The sequence below is a fragment of the Homalodisca vitripennis genome, chromosome 1 (genome assembly GCF_021130785.1).
Source record: "Homalodisca vitripennis isolate AUS2020 chromosome 1, UT_GWSS_2.1, whole genome shotgun sequence".
NCBI lineage: Eukaryota > Metazoa > Arthropoda > Insecta > Hemiptera > Cicadellidae > Homalodisca > Homalodisca vitripennis.
The window spans coordinates 2,672,232-2,695,362 of NC_060207.1; the positions used below are offsets into that span (position 1 = coordinate 2,672,232).

The 23,131-nt window shown below is 36.7% G+C and overlaps 1 protein-coding gene across 2 annotated transcripts in view; it reads right to left on the bottom strand.

The window, feature by feature from the left end:
* Window positions 1-944: 944 nt before the first annotated feature.
* Window positions 945-23,131, bottom strand: part of LOC124356561 (zwei Ig domain protein zig-8-like) — a 163,518-nt gene continuing 141,331 nt past the window's right edge. Inside the window, exons 2-7 of one of the 2 annotated variants that reach the window (XM_046807645.1) lie at window positions 18,757-19,138; window positions 17,766-17,929; window positions 15,557-15,767; window positions 9,587-9,714; window positions 3,052-3,220; window positions 945-1,613 (exon numbers count right to left, since the gene is read on the bottom strand). In XM_046807645.1, coding sequence (XP_046663601.1) covers window positions 1,495-1,613; window positions 3,052-3,220; window positions 9,587-9,714; window positions 15,557-15,767; window positions 17,766-17,929; window positions 18,757-18,817 — 852 coding nt within the window. In that variant the 5' untranslated portion in view covers window positions 18,818-19,138 and the 3' untranslated portion in view covers window positions 945-1,494. Of the gene's footprint in view, window positions 1,756-3,051; window positions 3,221-9,586; window positions 9,715-15,556; window positions 15,768-17,765; window positions 17,930-18,756; window positions 19,139-23,131 lie in introns of both variants that reach the window. The other variant, XM_046807637.1, reaches the window with a different exon arrangement.

Below are 23,131 nucleotides of genomic sequence, written 5' to 3' on the forward strand. Positions count from 1 at the left end.
ATCTTTCATATACCAGTCCTATGCACTACAATAACTGTCGATGATTTACAATTATTTAAATTTAGCTGAATATTTTAGTCATTGAGCTGTAAGGTCTTGTTGAACAATGAACAATATTACCAATACATTCTGCATTTGGTTATTTTGATCGTAACATAATCTGTATAATTGGGACCCATGGGAATAATGAGTTACTATGTTTAGAGGACTTTCAGCTAATTAACATATCCAAAAATCTAGACGAGCAGTAATTTAGCCTAATCAAATATCTCTTCCCTCCATGGAATATTTCGTATTGGTTGTCTAGGACAGCAAAGGTGTTTTAGACTTTGAATTAGTATTTGAAGAAATCACCATCACAGTTCTGCTGGTGCTGATGGAGCTCAAGTAACAAGTCTTTACTACGTGTGGTAACCATAGGAACTAACTGTCCATTTTATGTTACCAAGGAAAAAATATTATTACTTTTACTATGTTTTAAATTCGATTATAAGTGTTACATTTATCTTGTGACAAGAAACAAAATTCCCCATCATACTGCATCTCTAACCAACACTTTCAGCCTCATGTTACATGAAGCTTTCAATCTCATGGACCTACATACAACATTTCATACCCCGCAGTAATATTGCAAACCACGATGTCAGGCGCTGACCACCGTACCGTCGATACACAGCCCACTGTTATTATATGTGGCCAGCAGAACTCGTATCCCTGTCTGATATGGTATCTATCTACTAGGGCAATCTGCACTATTTAATATTAAAGTATACTTTGCTTCTACATGTACTAAATTTTAAGTATTTTAATAACTACGTCAATCCATGGCATTTAATTTCACGTTTATGCTTCCTTCTAATTTCATATTAAATACACAGCTTACCTTATGGAGCATCTCTGTTTTTATGTTTAGGAGTAAGTATCAAAATAGAGGAGAAACTATAGAGTTTTACATTTAATTTATTGTACAAACAACTTAATTTCATATTTTTAAACGTTAACCACAACTGGTAAGTCATGAGGTTCAGGATATGACACAAATCACTTGACACAGCACTACGTTGTCACTGACAGCACGAGTACATTCACGAAGATGTTGGTAAGGATCGGGAGCAGGAAGGCGGCCAGCATGGGCGGGCCCAGATGACTGCTGCCGTGACCGTGGTGCATGGCGGCGGGGTATTCACCTGCATCAACACTACGTTGTCACTCACAGCACGAGCCCGTTCACGAAGATGTTGGTGAGGATCGGGAGCAAGAAGGCGGCCAGCATGGGCGGGCCCAGGTGACTGTTGCCGTGACCGTGGTGCATGGCGGCGGGGTGTTCACCTGCATCAGCACTACGTTGTCACTCACAGCACGAGCCCGTTCACGAAGATGTTGGTGAGGATCGGGAGCAGGAAGGCGGCCAGCATGGGCGGGCCCAGGTGACTGTTGCCGTGACCGTGGTGCATGGCGGCGGGGTGTTCACCTGCATCAGCACTACGTTGTCACTCACAGCACGAGCCCGTTCACGAAGATGTTGGTGAGGATCGGGAGCAGGAAGGCGGCCAGCATGGGCGGGCCCAGGTGACTGTTGCCGTGACCGTGGTGCATGGCGGCGGGGTGTTCACCTGCATCAGCACTACGTTGTCACTCACAGCACGAGCCCGTTCACGAAGATGTTGGTCAGGATCGGGAGCAGGAAGGCGGCTAGCATGGGCGGGCCCAGGTGACTGCTGCCGTGACCGTGGTGCATGGCGGCGGGGTGTTCACCTGCATCAGCACGACAGCATTCACACTTTGATAACTTACCTCACTTAAATATACAGTAACTGTTATAGATCCTTATAAGATCTCAGTGGTTAAAATGTGGTCAGGTTAATTAGGTAAATATCTACTGCATCAGCGTTATATTAATATTTATAAATGCTTATGCAAGTTTCTACAGGTTCATGTTTATTTTACTACATATGTTATTGCTATGAAACTGGTTAGAACATTTGTTGAAAGAAACTGTGGTGTATAAGGTACTTTACTTCATTGTGACAACTTGTGTAGTGATATTACCATTCAGTATATAGACGTATAAAGTAGCAGCCGCAGCTGTTGTGTGTAAGGTACTTTATTTAATTGTGACAACTTGTGTAGTGATATTACCATTCAGTATATGGACGTGTATAGTAGCAGCCGCAGCTGTAGTGTGTAAGGTACTTTATTTCATTGTGACAATTTGTGTGGCGATATTACAATTCAGTATATGGACGTGTACAGTAGCAGCCGCAGCTGTTGTGTGTAAGGTACTTTTTATATCATTGTGACAACTTGTGTAGTGATATTACCATTCAGGATATGGACGTGTATAGTAGCAGCCGCAGCTGTAGTGTGTAAGGTACTTTATATCATTGGGACAATTTGTGGAGTGATATTACCATTCAGTATATGGACGTGTACAGTAGCAGCCGCAGCTGTTGTGTGTAAGGTACTTTTTATATCATTGGGACAATTTGTGTGGCGATATTACAATTCAGTATATGGACGTGTACAGTAGCAGCCGCAGCTGTTGTGTGTAAGGTACTTTTTATATCATTGGGACAATTTGTGTGGCGATATTACAATTCAGTATATGGACGTGTACAGTAGCAGCCGCAGCTGTTGTGTGTAAGGTACTTTTTATATCATTGTGACAACTTGTGTAGTGATATTACCATTCAGGATATGGACGTGTATAGTAGCAGCCGCAGCTGTAGTGTGTAAGGTACTTTATATCATTGGGACAATTTGTGGAGTGATATTACCATTCAGTATATGGACGTGTACAGTAGCAGCCGCAGCTGTTGTGTGTAAGGTACTTTTTATATCATTGGGACAATTTGTGTGGCGATATTACAATTCAGTATATGGACGTGTACAGTAGCAGCCGCAGCTGTTGTGTGTAAGGTACTTTTTATATCATTGGGACAATTTGTGTGGCGATATTACAATTCAGTGTATGGACGTGTACAGTAGCAGCCGCAGCTGTTGTGTGTAAGGTACTTTATATCATTGTGACAACTTGTGTAGTGATATTACCATTCAGTATGTGGACGTGTATAGTAGCAGCCGCAGCTGTTGAAGGATCACAGGAGTAGATTCCATTGTCCGCTTTGTCCGCCTTCTGTATGAGGAGTCGGCTCCGAGTCACCACCCCCTTCTCCGTCACCAAGCTGATGCCACCTCGACTGTTCTCGAAGTTAATCAGCTGTAACAAAAATCAAATCAAATCAAAAATCGTTTATTCTCCAAAAAAATTACAAATGATATAATTATATTAATATATTCATTGTCTAAAAATATACAATTACCATAAATATTTGGGTTTTAACGTATATTGTGTAAAATAAATTTATATTTTTCTAATTTAATTATTTGAGAAATATTCTCACATGGGCTACTAAAGCCTGTGCGTGAGAACGAGTCACCACAAAGTACTTGATTGGTATTTCAAACCTTAAAAATGTTGTTATATCTTATTAAGTAAAAAAAAAATTAAATAAAATAAAGTAAAAATAATGTTTCATAGAATGAAAAATAAAACTAAAGTGAGAATGTATCTAGATGAAGTAAGTGAATAGAAATAATTATTAGAAGGACAAACGACCAACTGTCGGAGATCAAGACCACGGACAGGCCTTGGTGCAACTCTTAGTTTGCAGACGGACATCGGAAAAACTGCGTACAAAAATTCACCATTCCTTATCATCGAGGGTTGTTATCTATATTTATGGCATCAACGTATTAGTCTCGCATGTTTCAACAATGTTTCCTGTCGTACTTGGTGTGCAACGAGCAAATACATTTCTAAATGTTTGACTTGATATCTCAAGTAGTGCCATAAACGTATGTAAATCACATTATGAAACATTAAAATATGGCGAATTTTATTTATTTATCATACTGTTATATTTAAATTGTTCGTACCTTTGTATTTATATAAAAAAATCGAAAATAAAAACATGAATGTTTGAAATAACAATTCTTACTATAAATGTTTCTGGAAAACCAATTGTTAAGTATTATTGCATTAAATAACTTGTTTTTTATTGCCTAATATGAAAAGGCTACTTTTATTGAATAATAATTATGTATATATTTTTTGGGCAATTTATACTCTATATTTGAATTTGTTTACTAAACTGTATATACTACATTAATCCTATATCTCTTTCTGCGGCCTAGTGCCTACAATACCATTCCTTACTGGATTAAAATATTCACGTACAGTGACAGACCAATGAACCATTGTTTCCCGAATCAGCTGTTTACTGTACACTGACCAACCAATCACAACGGTTGACTTATCAATTGCCCACCTTGCAAGCGACGGCACGCTTGCTCATTATACTCTCGATCCCGCCTGGGGCACTTATGTACTCTCTAGCCACTGCTTACCATACTTAGTCTCTCCCCCATGTGTTACTCTCTCATTTAAATATTAGTTTATTCTATTTGTTGTACATTTACATTAACATTAAAGTCAGTGCTCTGGATTGGCAATCTCTACCAGAACGTCTCTGCTCCCGGACACCCGCGTCTACCGTGCTCTACAGGACTGGCCACAGTGTTATGAACTATTCGTTTGCGGTCGTATTGTGCGTGAGTGAATCCGTGAAGGACATCTTCCGTCTTCACGCCTGCCTACAAGACAGCAGCCTATTTCCAACACTTACTGATCACAACCTGGCCCTCAACAACAGCAGACTACGGTTAGGTACCTCTCATGAAAATAAAGGTAACTGTTTATTTTATACACTTTATTTGAATATGCACTGTTCATAAACTCATTATGTGTAACCTAGTGAACTCTTGTTAAAATCAGTGTGTTCGGCGTCTTCACTGCCTAGTGTGAAGTGGTCCTTCTTAGTCGAGCCTCTAAAATATTATTTCACGGTTCTATAACCAAATTCCATTCTTTTCACCAATTAAGGATAAAATTAAGTGATGAGACCTTACTAAATATGAATTCCAAATTAATCCATAATCGATTCTTTTGTCTTTATAAGTAAATACTTTATCTGTTTGTAAAAGATAAGTGAGTAAAAACATGCTGTTATCTTAAGAAATTTTATCACCCATATATTTGAAACAAGAAATATTTTTTCTATAACTAATACTAGTTCCCAAATCGATGCACAATGATGTGTAAACAATGAAACAAACCTTCAAAGCACAATTCTTCATTATGTTCAATACATTTGTTATCACTGTAACAACCTAGTAAAAACTACTAAGGTTAAATAATAAATATACGGATTAATTGCATTGCAATATTTTGTTAAAATATGTGCACAGTAGACTACATTATGATATATAAATAGGGTGACAGCTATATTATATGTATAGTTTGTGGTCATACATAGTTTTAAAAATAAAAGTTATAATGAATATAGTTTAATAAAACAGAATATTTCTTACTAAGACAAAAAATTATAACGCCTCTCTCTTGATTGCAGTTGGCCGATGTGTATAGCTGGCTGTTCACACAGACTCTCAAACCACATACTGCAGGTTCCCTCAAATTGGCAGACATTGTTTACGAGCTGATTGACCCCAATATCTCTCTCTCCCCCAGTATCTCTGTGTTCTTAACCCCACTAGAATATAGTCGGATTCAATCGACTTCGTTTGACAATTAAGTTCCATTCATTGTGATCTTTATTTAAATACTGGTTGTCTTTTATACTATTTATTTCTTACATATTGAATTCTATACAATATTTTAATGAGTTATTTTTGATTTTACATAACTGTACTAGTAGAACTTTGTTATAATACAATAGTTTGTGAATGCAATAAAACATGTGTGTTTGTTATTAGTCAAAATTTAAAATTTTCAGGTTTTTTTAAGTTAACACAATCAATTTTAAAATCTTTAAAAACCAACGTTTTCTCAAGGTATTTCCTGCATAGTTACCATTTTGCAACGATAAGATGATTCACATATTTTCAATCGTACACGGATAAATTCATATACACAGACAAAATAACTAAGTAGCTATATTACTCATAGTTAAATGGAATTAAAACAATATATGTGAATTTTTCTAATGAAACTAGTCCTTCTTTATTAATTAACTAGTGTGAATTCATTGAGAGAACTCAGGCAGGGATAGATTTAAAACTTGTTACGAACATCTAGGCCTCTTGAAACAAATCGGCAAGCAAACAACTCAATTCACAAAGAAAAGTTTTCATTCAACGCGCTGAGCAAAGTTAGTGTGTTGTTCTTGAATACGCAATCACGATTCTATTCTGTGGCTTTGTTGGAATATTAAAACAACGTGCAGTTATTACACGACTGTGCCAAGTTAATACACCGCATTTGGCTTACAAATATCATACGAAATATACGGAATATAAAGCTTTATTTCTTGGATGATCGTTAACAGAACCCGCGACTCAGTTGGCCGACACACCGAGCTTATGTCCGCATGAGAGCTAGACAACAGTGTTCCGTTTAGCTTACAAATATCAAACGAAATATACGGAATATAATGATTTATTTCTTGGATGAGCGTTAACAGAACCCGCGACTCAGTTGGCCGACACGCCGAGCTTATGTCCGCATGAGAGCTCGACAACAGTGTTCCGTTTAGCTTACAAATATCAAACGAAATATACGGAATATAATGGTTTATTTCTTGGATGAGCGTTAACAGAACCCGTGACTCAGTTGGCCGACACACCGAGCTTATGTCCGCATGAGAGCTCGACAACAGTGTTCCGTTTAGCTTACAAATATCAAACGAAATATACGGAATATAATGGTTTATTTCTTGGATGAGCGTTAACAGAACCCGTGACTCAGTTGGCCGACACACCGAGCTTATGTCCGCATGAGAGCTCGACAACAGTGTTCCGTTTAGCTTACAAATATCAAACGAAATATACGGAATATAATGGTTTATTTCTTGGATGAGCGTTAACAGAACCCGTGACTCAGTTGGCCGACACACCGAGCTTATGTCCGCATGAGAGCTCGACAACAGTGTTCCGTTTAGCTTACAAATATCAAACGAAATATACGGAATATAATGGTTTATTTCTTGGATGAGCGTTAACAGAACCCGTGACTCAGTTGGCCGACACACCGAGCTTATGTCCGCATGAGAGCTCGACAACAGTGTTCCGTTTAGCTTACAAATATCAAACGAAATATACGGAATATAATGCTTTATTTCTTGGATGAGCGTTAACAGAACCCGCGACTCAGTTGGCCGATACGCCGAGCTTATGTCCGCAAGAGAGCCCGACAACAGTGTTCCGTTTAGCTTACAAATATCAAACGAAATATACGGAATATAACGCTTTATTTCTTGGATGAGCGTTAACAGAACCCGCGACTCAGTTGGCCGATACGCCGAGCTTATGTTCGCAAGAGAGCCCGACAACAGTGTTCCGTTTAGCTTACAAATATCAAACGAAATATACGGAATATAATGCTTTATTTCTTGGATGAGCGTTAACAGAACCCGCGACTCAGTTGGCCGACACGCCGAGCTTATGTCCGCAAGAGAGCCCGACAACAGTGTTCTCTTTTGTTACACAGTGGCTAAGCGATACAAGTAATATGATCTTTACCGTGGGAGTACTACACTCACCACTGCTGTCGCCTTCTGCAACCTACATCTCGCGCTATTTTAGAAGTTTTATGCCAGAGTTCAGGATGACTCTTAAACATTATTTAGTGTAAATTTCCGCGAAGACATACATACTTTCATATATTTTTCGTCATTATTGAAAATTTCAGATTTTATTATTTATAAATATGTTAATAATTTTAATAACTTCTGTGTAAATATTCATTAATATCGTTTATGTTTTGGAGTTATTTTAAAATTATGATAAAAAGTGGTACTTATTAAGATGTTTTTGCAATCAATTAAATAAACCCCTACAGGATTATCGTCACTGATTTTGATTACACACCATATAGCCAGAAATGATTCTGAGATAAACTTAATCAGAAATGAAGTGTCCCTTTTTTGAAGTCACACTTTGAAAACCACTCGAAGTATGAATATATCTTTTATATTGAGCCGTTGCGTGGATTATAAAATGTTTAAGTAGATTGTAATAAATGTATCAGATAGAGATTATTTAAATTAATGTTTAAAAATAATGCTTTAACTACAATTGTTCATGTATATTAAACAAAGTTGACAAATATAATGTTAATGTGTAATTTAAAACATATTTTTACTAATATACATGAGTAACACGATTTCTATGATCACACTGTAAGGAACTGAGCTAATTTGTAATGTAACAGCGATCTTCCCTCTCCCCAACATTACTTTCTCTTTGTCAACAATGCTTTCCTTATTTTAACATCCATTTTCATGTATAAATAATTGAAATCATGACTTGTTTTGACAGTCATCTGTTCAAAGAGCTTATCTTAAGATTAAAATGAATAATAAAATAACGTTACAGAAAAAGTAATAGATTATGAAATGTGTAAAATCTTCAGAAATATGCTGTGTGCTTGGTTTGCACTGCGATGGAACGTATCGTTCAATACTCATCTCTAAAGTTCTATTGGAAGGCTCGATAGCGTTTTTAGAGCCACCTTCACCTCGCAAGTAAATGCAGCATCGCCCCGCAATAGACTTTCGAGACTAGTAATGAAAAATACTATATAACAATAGCAAAACTTGTAAGAGAAAATTTTCCGGCTCATTTACCAATATCACATCCGTTAAAAAACTTCCCCCTACAGGAAAAATAACTAGATTTCGATGTATCCTAATGTAAAGAAGTAATTTTTAGTATCTTTATTACAAAAATAACTAACTTTTAAGGTCCCCATTACCCATACTACTACTTTTGAAAAAAGTATACAATTGTGCATATAGAAAGTAAAGATTCATTTTGATATTTTTTAAGGCAAAACTATTTAATTTGGAGCGATTTCAATTTTAAATATTTAGAAATTGTTTCATTTCATTAAAGTTACCAGATCAATTTGAAGAACTATCAACATCAATAGCAAATTAAAGTCTAAGATAAATTCAAACTGTACGACACGTATCAGGCAATATTGGGGGTTGGAGCTGTATGAGCTGATAGGCTTGGACTTTAATAGCCTACAAACACTGCGGTAAAGAAAGCCTTGCTTGCAGAAAACACACAGCACACACTGTAACTTGGATCTCATCGATAGTTTTAAACCTTTGCGTTATAACAATCCGTGAAACATTTATTTTATGTTCTTTTTTAGGATAAGGCATATTTTAAGGACAAAGTCGAAACTAATTTATATTCTAATTTTGTATTTCATACAGCCAGTTTATTCAGGCAAGTTCATTTTCACTACCATTCACAGCCTAGTATCGGCTAATTATCTTTTACTTTTAATTTTAGGCCTACCAATGGCCTTTTCTTAAAAAAAGATCTACTTTACTATGTGAGGTAATAGAGATTGAACTCATTGCTGTTATGAGGACTCGTTAAAATATATATCCAATAGAAGAAAGGAGAAATCATTTGATTAAAACCAGTTATAAAATATATAAGTATCCGTACGTAATGAATTGTTACAATATAGTTTAATATTACTTTTTACCTTCCTGTTGTGCCGCCATAATACAGTAGGCGGTGGCTCAGGAGCAAACGAGACTACGCAGGTCAAATTTATTGTGCTCCCAATGTTTATATACATTTCCGGCCCTCCAATTATCTCTGTTGTTGGTTCTGAAAAAACAAAGCTGTATGAAGAGAGCTTTACCTTTCATTTTCCAGTATCATGCATTTATGTGTACGCAATCGAACATTACAATATGTTTTACAAGTATGAATTAGCTATATTATATGTGGCAAATATATAACCTCTCTAGCGATAAACACAAATCGCCACTAAACTTATTTCGTAAATATTTGAATATATTAGAATTGTTATTGATAACAAGGGCTAAGAACTAAGAACTGCAACTCTTGCGGCTGTCGAGAAATGAAAGTTGTCTTTCGGGTCCATCTCCAACGAAAAGTTGGTGGTTTCAGTGCAAAACTTTTTTTGGAACAGTTCGGGATTGAGCTCTCAGCTTATTGTGCTAGAAGTAAAGGCGCTCGTAGGTTGATAGCTAAATTTCAACACTATTGAATCGATCATTGTTGGTTTTATTAGCTATTGACAGTGACAGTGGGTGTTTTGGCTAAGAAGAAGCACATCATTCGGGTCATAGTTTATGTTAAACTGTGAAAACATTTCATGTTGGAAAACTAAATATTGCATAAGAATTAAGATTTTTCCTTATTACAAGGTAGGATTGTGCCATAAAACGTGTCTTGTAAAACATTTCGGGAAGGTTTGCATGCAGTATTTCAAGTTTAGAGCTCATTTCATTGTCATAGCGATGTTAATACGTTACTATGTGACTCAGTAAAAGGCATGAGATTGTAGTCTTTTTGTTAAATTGATTATTCAGCGATTTTCGTGCTTACTCATACGAAAATGTAAAACTATTCGCTAACGCTCATCTAAATCATTGGATGAATCCTATACAAATGAAGATGAAATTACATACAGAACAATTTGAACAAAAATAGAGCTACTTGCTATATATCTGCGAATATATCAGGCCGATAATGATCTAAATTGTGTATGCAGCAGTTGTTTTATCTAAAAGCTCTCTGAGTGCGTATGATATTATTATGCATACTTTTATATGATCATAGTACGGTCATGGGAGTTTAAAAATAACGGACTTTTACGTCTGTCTACAAATTACAGATACAAAACAAGCATCTAATACTTCACATCACGTGTCCTTTAATAGGGCTGATTTCGTTTTGTGCTTTCATAAAATGAGAATATTGTCCAGGCTCCCGAGAAACATAAGAGAAATTCTGACAGCCTATAAAAATGCCAAGATACAACATGATCAGTAGTTGAGCTCAATCATACCTATGTAGAGACTAAGATCTATGCAAAGGGTAAATTTTATGGGTCAAATAGTTTTCGATGTATTCTGCTGACAGGTAAGCTACGATAACCCTCAACTAAATGCCATGCTAGGACATGTACAATCATCGAACTCGCAGTTTATATTAGTAAATATTTTCTTGAGATATCGCATAGAGTGGATAAACTTTAATTACGGCCAGACAATTAACTATCAGAGGGCAGTACACAAGGAATTATAAATGAATGTCCTTTTATTGCACATCCAATTAATTGAAATAACAAACGTTTGTGTTGGTATAGTTACGCCTCGAGTGCAATTTCATCGGATAAGGTAGCGTAATGGTTAATATAAACATTTAGTGATCATTGCTTATTTATTTAATGGCAATGACAATATATAAAGGGTTATGTTCAAACGTATAAGTACTGTACAGTAGATTACTCAGATCACTTGTGCTTCGACAAAACAACTAGTACTTTATTAATAAAGAATTATAGTTGCATCAAAATATTTACACCAAATTACAAATAGATAATTATATTACCATATCCAAATATATTGCAACATTACCTATCATTATAAATAATAATTAAAAAGATTATCCAATAAAAATCAATAATAAATAATATAAACTTAACAAAATTAATTACCTATAATTAAAGACTAAGTTACAACCAGACAACATTGTTATAGCAAAAATATGTAATCAATGACATCATGTACATTAGTTATTACATTAGAGCTCTAACATATTTGCTTAAAAGTAGCACCACTCTCATTAAAAAGACCAGGTGAGCTCGGATGGTATTATACCGAATCCTAAGGATAGAACTGTTTCTCGAGTTCTCTGTGTGCCGGTAGATTGCTCATCAAAGAGGTTGTAAGATTAGTACCACATGGTACCCTGAAGTTGACTCTCTAAACATTGATCTGGAGAGTGAAGCTCTGATGTGTTAAGACGGCGAAGAAAAAAAAACATCCCCAATGAAACATCTTATCTCGAGATAAAACACACTTTAGAAAGTAGAACATTTCAATATCTTAAACCCCCGATGCGTATCCTTAGATTCCAGTTCTATGTGTAGGCAGGAATGAAAGATCGTTATATATGGGCAATGGTTTATGTGTGACCGGATGCCCGAAGGAAGTACATAGATGTCCTTATGCCTAAGTATGGACACTTATCAACAATGCTGAGATAGACGGGATGACCTACTAGAGGAGTGGTGCTGATCTGACACTCGTACGTCCCCGAATCCTCTTACTTACCAACAATGCTGAGATAGACGGGATGACCTACTAGAGGAGTGGTGCTGATCTGACACTCGTACGTCCCCGAATCCTCTTACTTACCAACAATGCTGAGGTAGACGGGATGACCTACTGGGGGAGTAGTGCTGATCTGACACTCGTACGTCCCCGAATCCTCTTACTTATCAACAATGCTGAGATAGACGGGATGACCTACTAGAGGAGTGGTGCTGATCTAACACTCGTACGTCCCCGAATCCTCTTACTTACCAACAATGCTGAGATAGACGGGATGACCTACTAGAGGAGTGGTGCTGATCTAACACTCGTACGTCCCCGAATCCTCTTACTTACCAACAATGCTGAGATAGACGGGATGACCTACTAGAGGAGTGGTGCTGATCTGACACTCGTACGTCCCCGAATCCTCTTACTTATCAACAATGCTGAGATAGACGGGATGACCTACTAGAGGAGTGGTGCTGATCTGACACTCGTACGTCCCCGAATCTTCTTACTTACCAACAATGCTGAGATAGACGGGATGACCTACTAGAGGAGTGGTGCTGATCTAACACTCGTACGTCCCCGAATCCTCTTACTTACCAACAATGCTGAGATAGACGGGATGACCTACTGGGGGAGTGGTGCTGATCTAACACTCGTACGTCCCCGAATCTTCTTACTTACCAACAATGCTGAGATAGACGGGATGACCTACTGGGGGAGTGGTGCTGATCTAACACTCGTACGTCCCCGAATCCTCTTACTTACCAACAATGCTGAGATAGACGGGATGACCTACTGGGGGAGTGGTGCTGATCTAACACTCGTACGTCCCCGAATCCTCTTACTTACCAACAATGCTGAGATAGACGGGATGACCTACTAGAGGAGTGGTGCTGATCTGACACTCGTACGTCCCCGAATCCTCTTACTTATCAACAATGCTGAGATAGACGGGATGACCTACTAGAGGAGTGGTGCTGATCTGACACTCGTACGTCCCCGAATCTTCTTACTTACCAACAATGCTGAGATAGACGGGATGACCTACTAGAGGAGTGATGCTGATCTAACACTCGTACGTCCCCGAATCCTCTTACTTACCAACAATGCTGAGATAGACGGGATGACCTACTGGGGGAGTGGTGCTGATCTAACACTCGTACGTCCCCGAATCTTCTTACTTACCAACAATGCTGAGATAGACGGGATGACCTACTGGGGGAGTGGTGCTGATCTAACACTCGTACGTCCCCGAATCCTCTTACTTACCAACAATGCTGAGATAGACGGGATGACCTACTGGGGGAGTGGTGCTGATCTGACACTCGTACGTCCCCGAATCCTCTTACTTATCAACAATGCTGAGATAGACGGGATGACCTACTAGAGGAGTGGTGCTGATCTAACACTCGTACGTCCCCGAATCTTCTTACTTACCAACAATGCTGAGATAGACGGGATGACCTACTAGAGGAGTGGTGCTGATCTAACACTCGTACGTCCCCGAATCTTCTTACTTACCAACAATGCTGAGATAGACGGGATGACCTACTAGAGGAGTGGTGCTGATCTGACACTCGTACGTCCCCGAATCCTCTTACTTACCAACAATGCTGAGATAGACGGGATGACCTACTAGAGGAGTGGTGCTGATCTAACACTCGTACGTCCCCGAATCCTCTTACTTACCAACAATGCTGAGATAGACGGGATGACCTACTAGAGGAGTGGTGCTGATCTGACACTCGTACGTCCCCGAATCCTCTTACTTACCAACAATGCTGAGATAGACGGGATGACCTACTAGAGGAGTGGTGCTGATCTAACACTCGTACGTCCCCGAATCCTCTTACTTACCAACAATGCTGAGATAGACGGGATGACCTACTAGAGGAGTGGTGCTGATCTAACACTCGTACGTCCCCGAATCCTCTTACTTACCAACAATGCTGAGATAGACGGGATGACCTACTAGAGGAGTGGTGCTGATCTGACACTCGTACGTCCCCGAATCCTCTTACTTACCAACAATGCTGAGATAGACGGGATGACCTACTAGAGGAGTGGTGCTGATCTAACACTCGTACGTCCCCGAATCCTCTTACTTACCAACAATGCTGAGATAGACGGGATGACCTACTAGAGGAGTGGTGCTGATCTAACACTCGTACGTCCCCGAATCCTCTTACTTACCAACAATGCTGAGATAGACGGGATGACCTACTAGAGGAGTGGTGCTGATCTGACACTCGTACGTCCCCGAATCCTTACTTACTTACCAACAATGCTGAGATAGACGGGATGACCTACTAGAGGAGTGGTGCTGATCTAACACTCGTACGTCCCCGAATCCTCTTACTTACCAACAATGCTGAGATAGACGGGATGACCTACTAGAGGAGTGGTGCTGATCTGACACTCGTACGTCCCCGAATCCTCTTACTTACCAACAATGCTGAGATAGACGGGATGACCTACTAGAGGAGTGGTGCTGATCTAACACTCGTACGTCCCCGAATCCTCTTACTTACCAACAATGCTGAGATAGACGGGATGACCTACTAGAGGAGTGGTGCTGATCTAACACTCGTACGTCCCCGAATCCTCTTACTTACCAACAATGCTGAGATAGACGGGATGACCTACTAGAGGAGTGGTGCTGATCTGACACTCGTACGTCCCCGAATCCTCTTACTTACCAACAATGCTGAGATAGACGGGATGACCTACTAGAGGAGTGGTGCTGATCTGACACTCGTACGTCCCCGAATCCTCTTACTTACCAACAATGCTGAGATAGACGGGATGACCTACTAGAGGAGTGGTGCTGATCTAACACTCGTACGTCCCCGAATCCTCTTACTTACCAACAATGCTGAGATAGACGGGATGACCTACTAGAGGAGTGGTGCTGATCTGACACTCGTACGTCCCCGAATCCTCTTACTTACCAACAATGCTGAGATAGACGGGATGACCTACTAGAGGAGTGGTGCTGATCTGACACTCGTACGTCCCCGAATCCTCTTACTTACCAACAATGCTGAGATAGACGGGATGACCTACTAGAGGAGTGGTGCTGATCTAACACTCGTACGTCCCCGAATCCTCTTACTTACCAACAATGCTGAGATAGACGGGATGACCTACTAGAGGAGTGGTGCTGATCTGACACTCGTACGTCCCCGAATCTTCTTACTTACCAACAATGCTGAGATAGACGGGATGACCTACTGGGGGAGTGGTGCTGATCTAACACTCGTACGTCCCCGAATCCTCTTACTTACCAACAATGCTGAGATAGACGGGATGACCTACTAGAGGAGTGGTGCTGATCTAACACTAGTACGTCCCCGAATCCTCTTACTTACCAACAATGCTGAGATAGACGGGATGACCTACTGGGGGAGTAGTGCTGATCTGACACTCGTACGTCCCCGAATCCTCTTTCTGCGGGTAGCGTATCCTAAGAGTCCAGTCCTCTGTGTGAGGAGAGTGGACAGACTCGAACCTCTGGTCACTAGTGTATGTGTATCTGCCTACAGTGAGTAGGTGTATGTCTCTATGCCTCACCCATGACACCTGCAATGAACATTTCATTCCATGTTAAATCTAGAAAAAGCAGCTATAGAATAGTAGTATATTAAGTATCTTTTGCTGTATTCAGTGCAGTTGCTATTATCTTTTAGGAGGTTCTCTTCAATTCCAGTATTGTTTTACGAATAACTTATATTTATTTCAATAAATTATTTAATTTGTATATGATAATTTTAACTGCACACAAAATACAACTATCTGTTTCTGCTTTGGTACGTTGTACAGTACATATATTTTAATGTTATTTATGTATTATAGTGATTGAAAATGTGAAAATTCATCATACTGGCAAACCCATAGTTTTGAGTGGTTTTTAACGACTTGCTATGTGCTGAAATAATATTTATTCTCTAAGACAAAAGTGTCTTGCGGTATATTTTCTCTACAGTCAATATAGCAATCCTGTTGAATGAGTTTTTTTATAAATTTTTACTCATATAAATTCAAAAAAGCTACTTTTCAAATTGACAGTTCAACAAACTTCACGTGCAAGAAGTCATAATATAAACTTAACAACTGTACTCCGTAAACCCCATTCTTGAAAATTATGTAATATTTACTCCATACATATTGAATGTCCAAATTCTTTACTTCAATCCTGATACGAATCTTTTTTGAGTGTTTAAAAGTCATGATCATTTAAAGCGAATTGTTTAAATTTAAATGACAAAGAAGTTTTGGAACCGAAGATATAAATTGTCCTTTCTTTACAGGCTGCTTTGTTACAGGCTCTTAATAGTAAAATTATAATTTCTGTTTAAAAAAGTTTATTTTATTTATTAAGTAAATAATTAATTTCGTTGATAAACAGAATTTTTTAAACATATCACGTAAACAGATTTTCAAAACACTCATCCAAGTCTGATGCAGACAAACTCATCGTTATCGAATATTATACTGCCTATGTAGAAACTTGTCAAGATATCGTGCAGAAATACGGATATGCAGACATAGGCGCATACGGATATGTAAAAGTGAAACATTACCAGCCTGCTTTATGAGGGGCTTTCTCTTAGTGAATAATATATAAGGACAAATATGAATATACTTATTAAGAAATAAATCGGTCTGTGTAATAATTCATGGTTTGGTGTGAGATTTTAATTCTCACAATGAAAACTACTATTTTTTCTATAAATGTCTCTTCCTATTATCCCGTTAGTACACAAGAACGAGAGTCCGCACAATTCAACTTTCCTGGTCACTGATTTGAATTTGTTACATCCAGCTAACTACATGGTTCCGAAGGAGTTTGTTTCTTATAATCCATTGAATATACAAAACTCAAACTTGTCTTTTCTTATCAAAAAAGGTGAATCGGAATCAATGAAACTTCTTCACTTTAGAGCTGCGGAAAAACTATATTGTTTTGAAACTGTCCCACTAAAATAAATACAAATCTAGTTTAAAAACGGAAAATATATACTTTTTTTCGTAAGGATGAGAGACTAATCAGGAACAGCCTATTCAAACAGTGTGGTTCAGGTGGTGTTTTCTGTCCTAAGATAATTTTGGTTTTTTCTGTTTTGAAAAGCATTCTGGAAAGTTTAAAGGTATAAAACCTGTCAATATAAGTTGAAAAAAGATCATCATCAGCGGTTTCTATATTTAACTTACCATTTTATTCTTCAACTGAGCGTACCGTTGTGTAACATTTCAGTTCATGCATTTGTAAGTTGTTTACACAAAGTATAATAATTAGTTAATTTAATTTCATTATATTTGTTAGGTAGAACACAAGCTCGCAATTGAAATATTTAAAAACATTATGACTTGGAGGGAAACCACGTGGCCAAGTACAATCTCTCATGTACAGGTATGTCTTAATGACATTTAAAACTAAAATTATTAATTCCTTATTTTAAATATTTTATCCTTCATTTATTCACCAGAGTAGGTTTTGCCTGTTTAAATGTTTTTTTTTTTAATCAGGTATATCTAAAAAAAGCATTAACAAAGTTATGATAATTTTAATAAACTTACAGTTCTGTTGCCCAGGTTCTTGACACGGCAGTTGAGATAGGCTGTCTTACCGACCAGGCCGGTCAGATTTCCCGGAACAGAAGTGTCAAATGTAGGTCCTGCCCCCGGTGTGGGTGTCTCTTGCATGACGTCATTCATTAGGTATCTCTTTGTGTGAGCTGCACCTATTATATCAATAATATATTATATGATATACACAGATCGAACAGATAACATATATAATATTTTCTAATGTTCATTTTATTCTCTTATCAAAATAACTAAAACCTTTTTAGTATTATTCCTTAGTTGATTTACAAGAAAATAATCATATGCTGAAACTTCAGTACGTTCAATAAAAGGTTTCGGTCACATTGTTTACTGTTTTTTTTTTTTCAATATTTCTTATAAAATTATGGAATTGAATGAATGTTTAATGCGAACTGTTCGTGGAGTGAATATCATGAATAGTGTAAATAAGATTTGTTCTGGACAAAGATTGTTGGAGAAAAGTTCATAATTTAATTCTTAAGAAAAACATCCCCGCATTAGATCATTATTATTTCTTTTTATTTTTAATTTAAATTTTATCTTCTTAACAACATGTATCACTCCTTTCCTAAAGTAAATTAAAAGAACATTTACATTTAAATAAATTGTACTAAAAATAACTTCTAATAATAAAAAGAAATAATCGATTCATTTAGTACAAATATTAGATCCCATCTAATACATGCTGATGATAGATAGATAATTAAATATGGTTACATATTGTATAAGATTTCCATAATTAAAGCAAAAAGAGTAATAAGAAAGATATATTAATATTGTACACAAACGTCGTTTTAAAAAATCTACAATCAAATACTGCAGTTATTTCAAATGCTGGGTGGATTTTACTGAAAGACATTAATGATATAATTTGTTTTAAATTATAATTGCAAAGACTTAGTTTGTGTTTGCATATTAAATACGATATACGTTAAACCTTTTAAATACAGCTAAAACTTACCTTGATGGGAAAGAAAAAGAAACACGAAAATGTTAAGTTCCATTGAGTAGTGTCTCTTCATTCCATGACCTGGCAGCTCCGTTGACACTCATTTTGTCATGTTCCACTCTTACTCGTAATTCTCATTGAAATTGATTGAAATCACTCAATAAATGTTTATTACTACATGTAAATACGGAACTCATTGATTGCATATACCCATAAAATCTTGCAATCTTCGGTTAAAAGTCTTTAATCTCATTCTGTGATGTTTTAATTAATTCACGCTGTTTCGTAAATGAACCAGCTTCAGGGTTTCACAATGCGTCGAGTCTTTTTGAAACAGAGTATCTATAAAAGCCTCTCAGTTTCATTTCACCTCAATGTTGTTGATATGATAGTGCTGAAAAAGAAAAAAATCATCATTAGAGTTAAAAGTTATACAAATACTTATAAAGCTGATATAACAGTATTGCATTAGCAGTATTACTACAATATTGATATAATATATTATATAATGGTAAATGCTTTGTGAAGGCAGGGAATATAAAGTTTAACGTAATCAATTATATTGCCTTTAACTAAAATCTAGCACTGTTATGATCTTAAGTGACATGATTATTAGACTGACGTTTGTAATATATTATGCTGATCATAATACTCAGTAGTATTTGAACGATTCGCCACTATTGTATATATATATATATATATATATATATACACACAAACACTGGCTACCAGCTTTAAAAAATAGCTCCGGAGGTGGGTTTGGAAATTCTACTTAGGCCAAAAAGTAATTTGGTCATATTTATATAACTCTGTTGCTGAAGGAGCGTTTTTAATGTTGCTCTAATTAAAAAAAAACATTATTTTCTAAAAGACTACTTACTTAAATGAAAAAGAATACTGCCCGTCATTGACATTTGCCTTTGCATTGTTGTCCCGACCACAAAAAATATACCTAATTGTAATCCACTTCCGATCTCAGGTATTTCCGGTTTCATATTAGTGTTTACCTTGCCCCGATCATGAATGTTAGCCTGAAGAGCGTAGTACAATTACAAATTACTCCTTGCACCCATTTTACTCTACTTCTGGTAGCGATTGAATGTACATAGTTTTAGATGTGATTAAGAAAATACTGATTGAGAAAATATATAATACGGTAGTCTAAAAAGTCTTTTTTGTCAATAAGTTACAACTCTCAGACATTTTAATCCACTTCCGGTGGCTAGTAGCGTTTCTATTGATGTTCTGTTTAAGAAAATATATAATACATTACCCTAAAGAGTATGTAATTCATTGTAATTTACTTAACATGGTCTAAGAAATTTTTGGTGACATAGTAATGTTTACAATTTAATCCATAAAAAATATACAAATACATGTTTAGAAAGTCAAATATCGTTTAGTCTCATTAAAATAATCTACTATATAATTGAGAAAGTATATAGCTACGTTCATCTCAAAAGTTTGCTTCAGTTAATACCGATCCTGGCATTGTTATGAACTCCCGGTCTAAGATATTTCCGGAGCACCATTTAGGGTACATTATCCATGGGTGTAAAATTTCACCTTTCAAGTAGGAACGTAAAGTTGAAAAACTAAATTCTGTTCTTTTAGTAACTGCATCTCATTTTAACACATATAGATGTTTGGTATACATGTATATGCTTCGCTATATGTATATATTTTTCAACAAGAGGATAAAAAATAAAAAGTACAGCGTTTAACAATAGATTATAGATATTTAGCTATTCATCACTTATTCCAATAACATTAACATAAACCCAACGATAGGATACAAGTAAATAATTATTAAAATTAATAAATAAATGTGTATATGTAAACTCTAAGATTTAAAGACTAATAAGTTAAAATCGTTTAACTTAATACAATTTCCAATGTACTTTGTTTCTATTTTTAATCACCCTGACTAAATTACATACTCGTTTCTTGTGTAGAAGATAGTTATTCGTACTTCGTAATTCGTACTTCCAATTCCGCAGGAGTTGGCCCAAACTGGGCTTCTGCAGGTCAAACTGCCCCAGGAAAAGGTCAGGGTGGGTAAGGTAAACTGCCCTCACAAAATTCAAAAAATTCTTCTACACTGTAGAAACAATTTAAGACTAAAAAGTTCTTTAGCTCACGCTTGAATTTTTTATAGAATTTAAATCTTTTACACTAGAAGGCAGAACTTGAAAAATTTTGTTTCCAGAATAAGAGTTTTTTTCAAAAATAGTAAGCCTATGGTATACAGCAAAATTGTTTCTATGCCTAGTGTTATACGAGTGAACATCATTTTGGTATTCAAGGTTTTGTTTTTTAATATACACTGCACACTCATAGACATACAAACATGGTACTGTTAGGATATTTAAATCAATAAAAAGATTTCTACAGTGAGTCAGAGGCGGTAAACCCAGCATAGCTCTGACTGCTATTTTTTGCAAGGTAAAAATCTGTTTGATATTTGTTGTTTTGCCACCCCAGAGGATGATTGAATAGGATATATGTGACTCAAGCAGGCAGTGGTATACGCTTTTGACTAGGTCTAAGTTATTGAGTCCAGAGAGACACCTAAGAACAAAGGTGCCCTTGGATAATTTTCCAGCGACTTTTCCCAACTGCCTGCCCCAGTCCATAACATCGTCCAACACCACTCCTAGCAGCTCAGATGACTCTGAGATATCCACTTCAGTGTCACCAATGAATCAGTGTTTTGTGCATAATTTCAACTACCTGATACCTGTTCGACAGGTATGAGGCAAGCCAATCTCTGGCATAATTTTGAACGCCCAGGGCCGAAAGTTTGCCAATAAGAATTTCAGCATTGACACAATCAAAGGCCTTCGAGAGATCTGCAAAACAAGCCATTACAGTCTCACCAGCCTCCATTGCCCCAATGACACAATTCACAAAGTCAATAAGAGCCAATTTGGTTGATTTTGATTTTCGGAAACCATACTGTCTCTCCACCAGAAGCTTATTTGTCTCAAGGTAGTCAATCAGCTGGTTACAGATGGTTTTTTCAATGAATTTTGAGACCACTGGTAGGAGCGATATTGGACGATAATTACACACATCCATAACATCCCCCTTCTTAAAAAGAGGCTTGACCTTGGCAATCTTGCAGGCGTTTGGGAAGGTGCAGCTACTAATTGATGTGTTTACAAGATCCACCAGTGGTCGAGTAATTTTTTTCCTGACAGAATTTGAGTGCCTTCATACAGAGGCCATCAACTCCAGAGGAAGTCTTAGGACTGAAGTTGACAAAGAGTTGTTTTATAGTTTTTTTCATCAATTGTTTTAAAACTGTCAAGTGTGAGGTTGTTTTCTACTTGGGCATGAACATGTACATCATGATTGACTTGTAGATCACCTTTAATTTCATTTGCAATGTTGATAAAAAATTTATTAAAGTGCTCACATATTTGAATTGGATTGTATATTTGTTTATTTTGATTTATGATGCACATGTTTTCAGAATTTTTTTTGCTTTTTCCTCTTATACCATTTACTATATTCCATGACTCTTTTGGTTTGTTATCAGATTCCTCAATCCTTTTGTTGTACCACTTAGCTTTTTCAGTTTTAAGATTGTCCCTGTATCTTTTAAGAGCAGCATTGTATCTTAATTTATTTTCTTCAGACTTAACGTTTCTCCACAGGCTGTAGCAAGCTGTCATCTCATTCTTCAATCTTGAAACATCATTGCATTGCCACTTAATTTGTTGAGTTTCTCTTTCATAGACTTCTTTTACTGGGCAAGATATATTATAGTGGTACAAAAATGTCTCAATGAATGATTCATATTTTTGGTTTACGTCTGTCTCTCTGTCAAAATCAGTCCAACTTTCACATTTGAGTCTAGCCTTTAATTCCATTAAATTGTTTTGATTTAGCTTTCTAATAGTCTTTTTAATTTTCTGATTTTTTATGGTTTATATCAAATTTTAAAACAATTCCATGATGATCAGATATAAAAGGTTCAATAACTGTACAGTTGCAGTTTTCTAGGCTGGTGATAAAATTATCAATGCATGTAGCTTAGTGTTCAGTTTCTCTCGTGGCCTCATTAATTGTGGTGACTAAGTCAAAACTTCTAATAATATTATTGAAATCGTTTGTGTTATTGTTTGGCTCCAAGAGATTAATATTAAAATCACCTCCAATAATTACCTCAGTTTTCCCACCACCTAGATGTAGGTTTCTCAAGTAACTTGTGAGATTTGCTTTAAAAATGTCTATATCCCCATCCGGGCTTCTATACAGTGCACCTATAATAAAAATTTTATCATCAATTGACACTTTAATTTCACAACACTCAAAGTTTTTTCTTTCTGATATTTTGTTTCCAATTTTAAGAATTTTTATGACTTTTGCAGACCCCTGA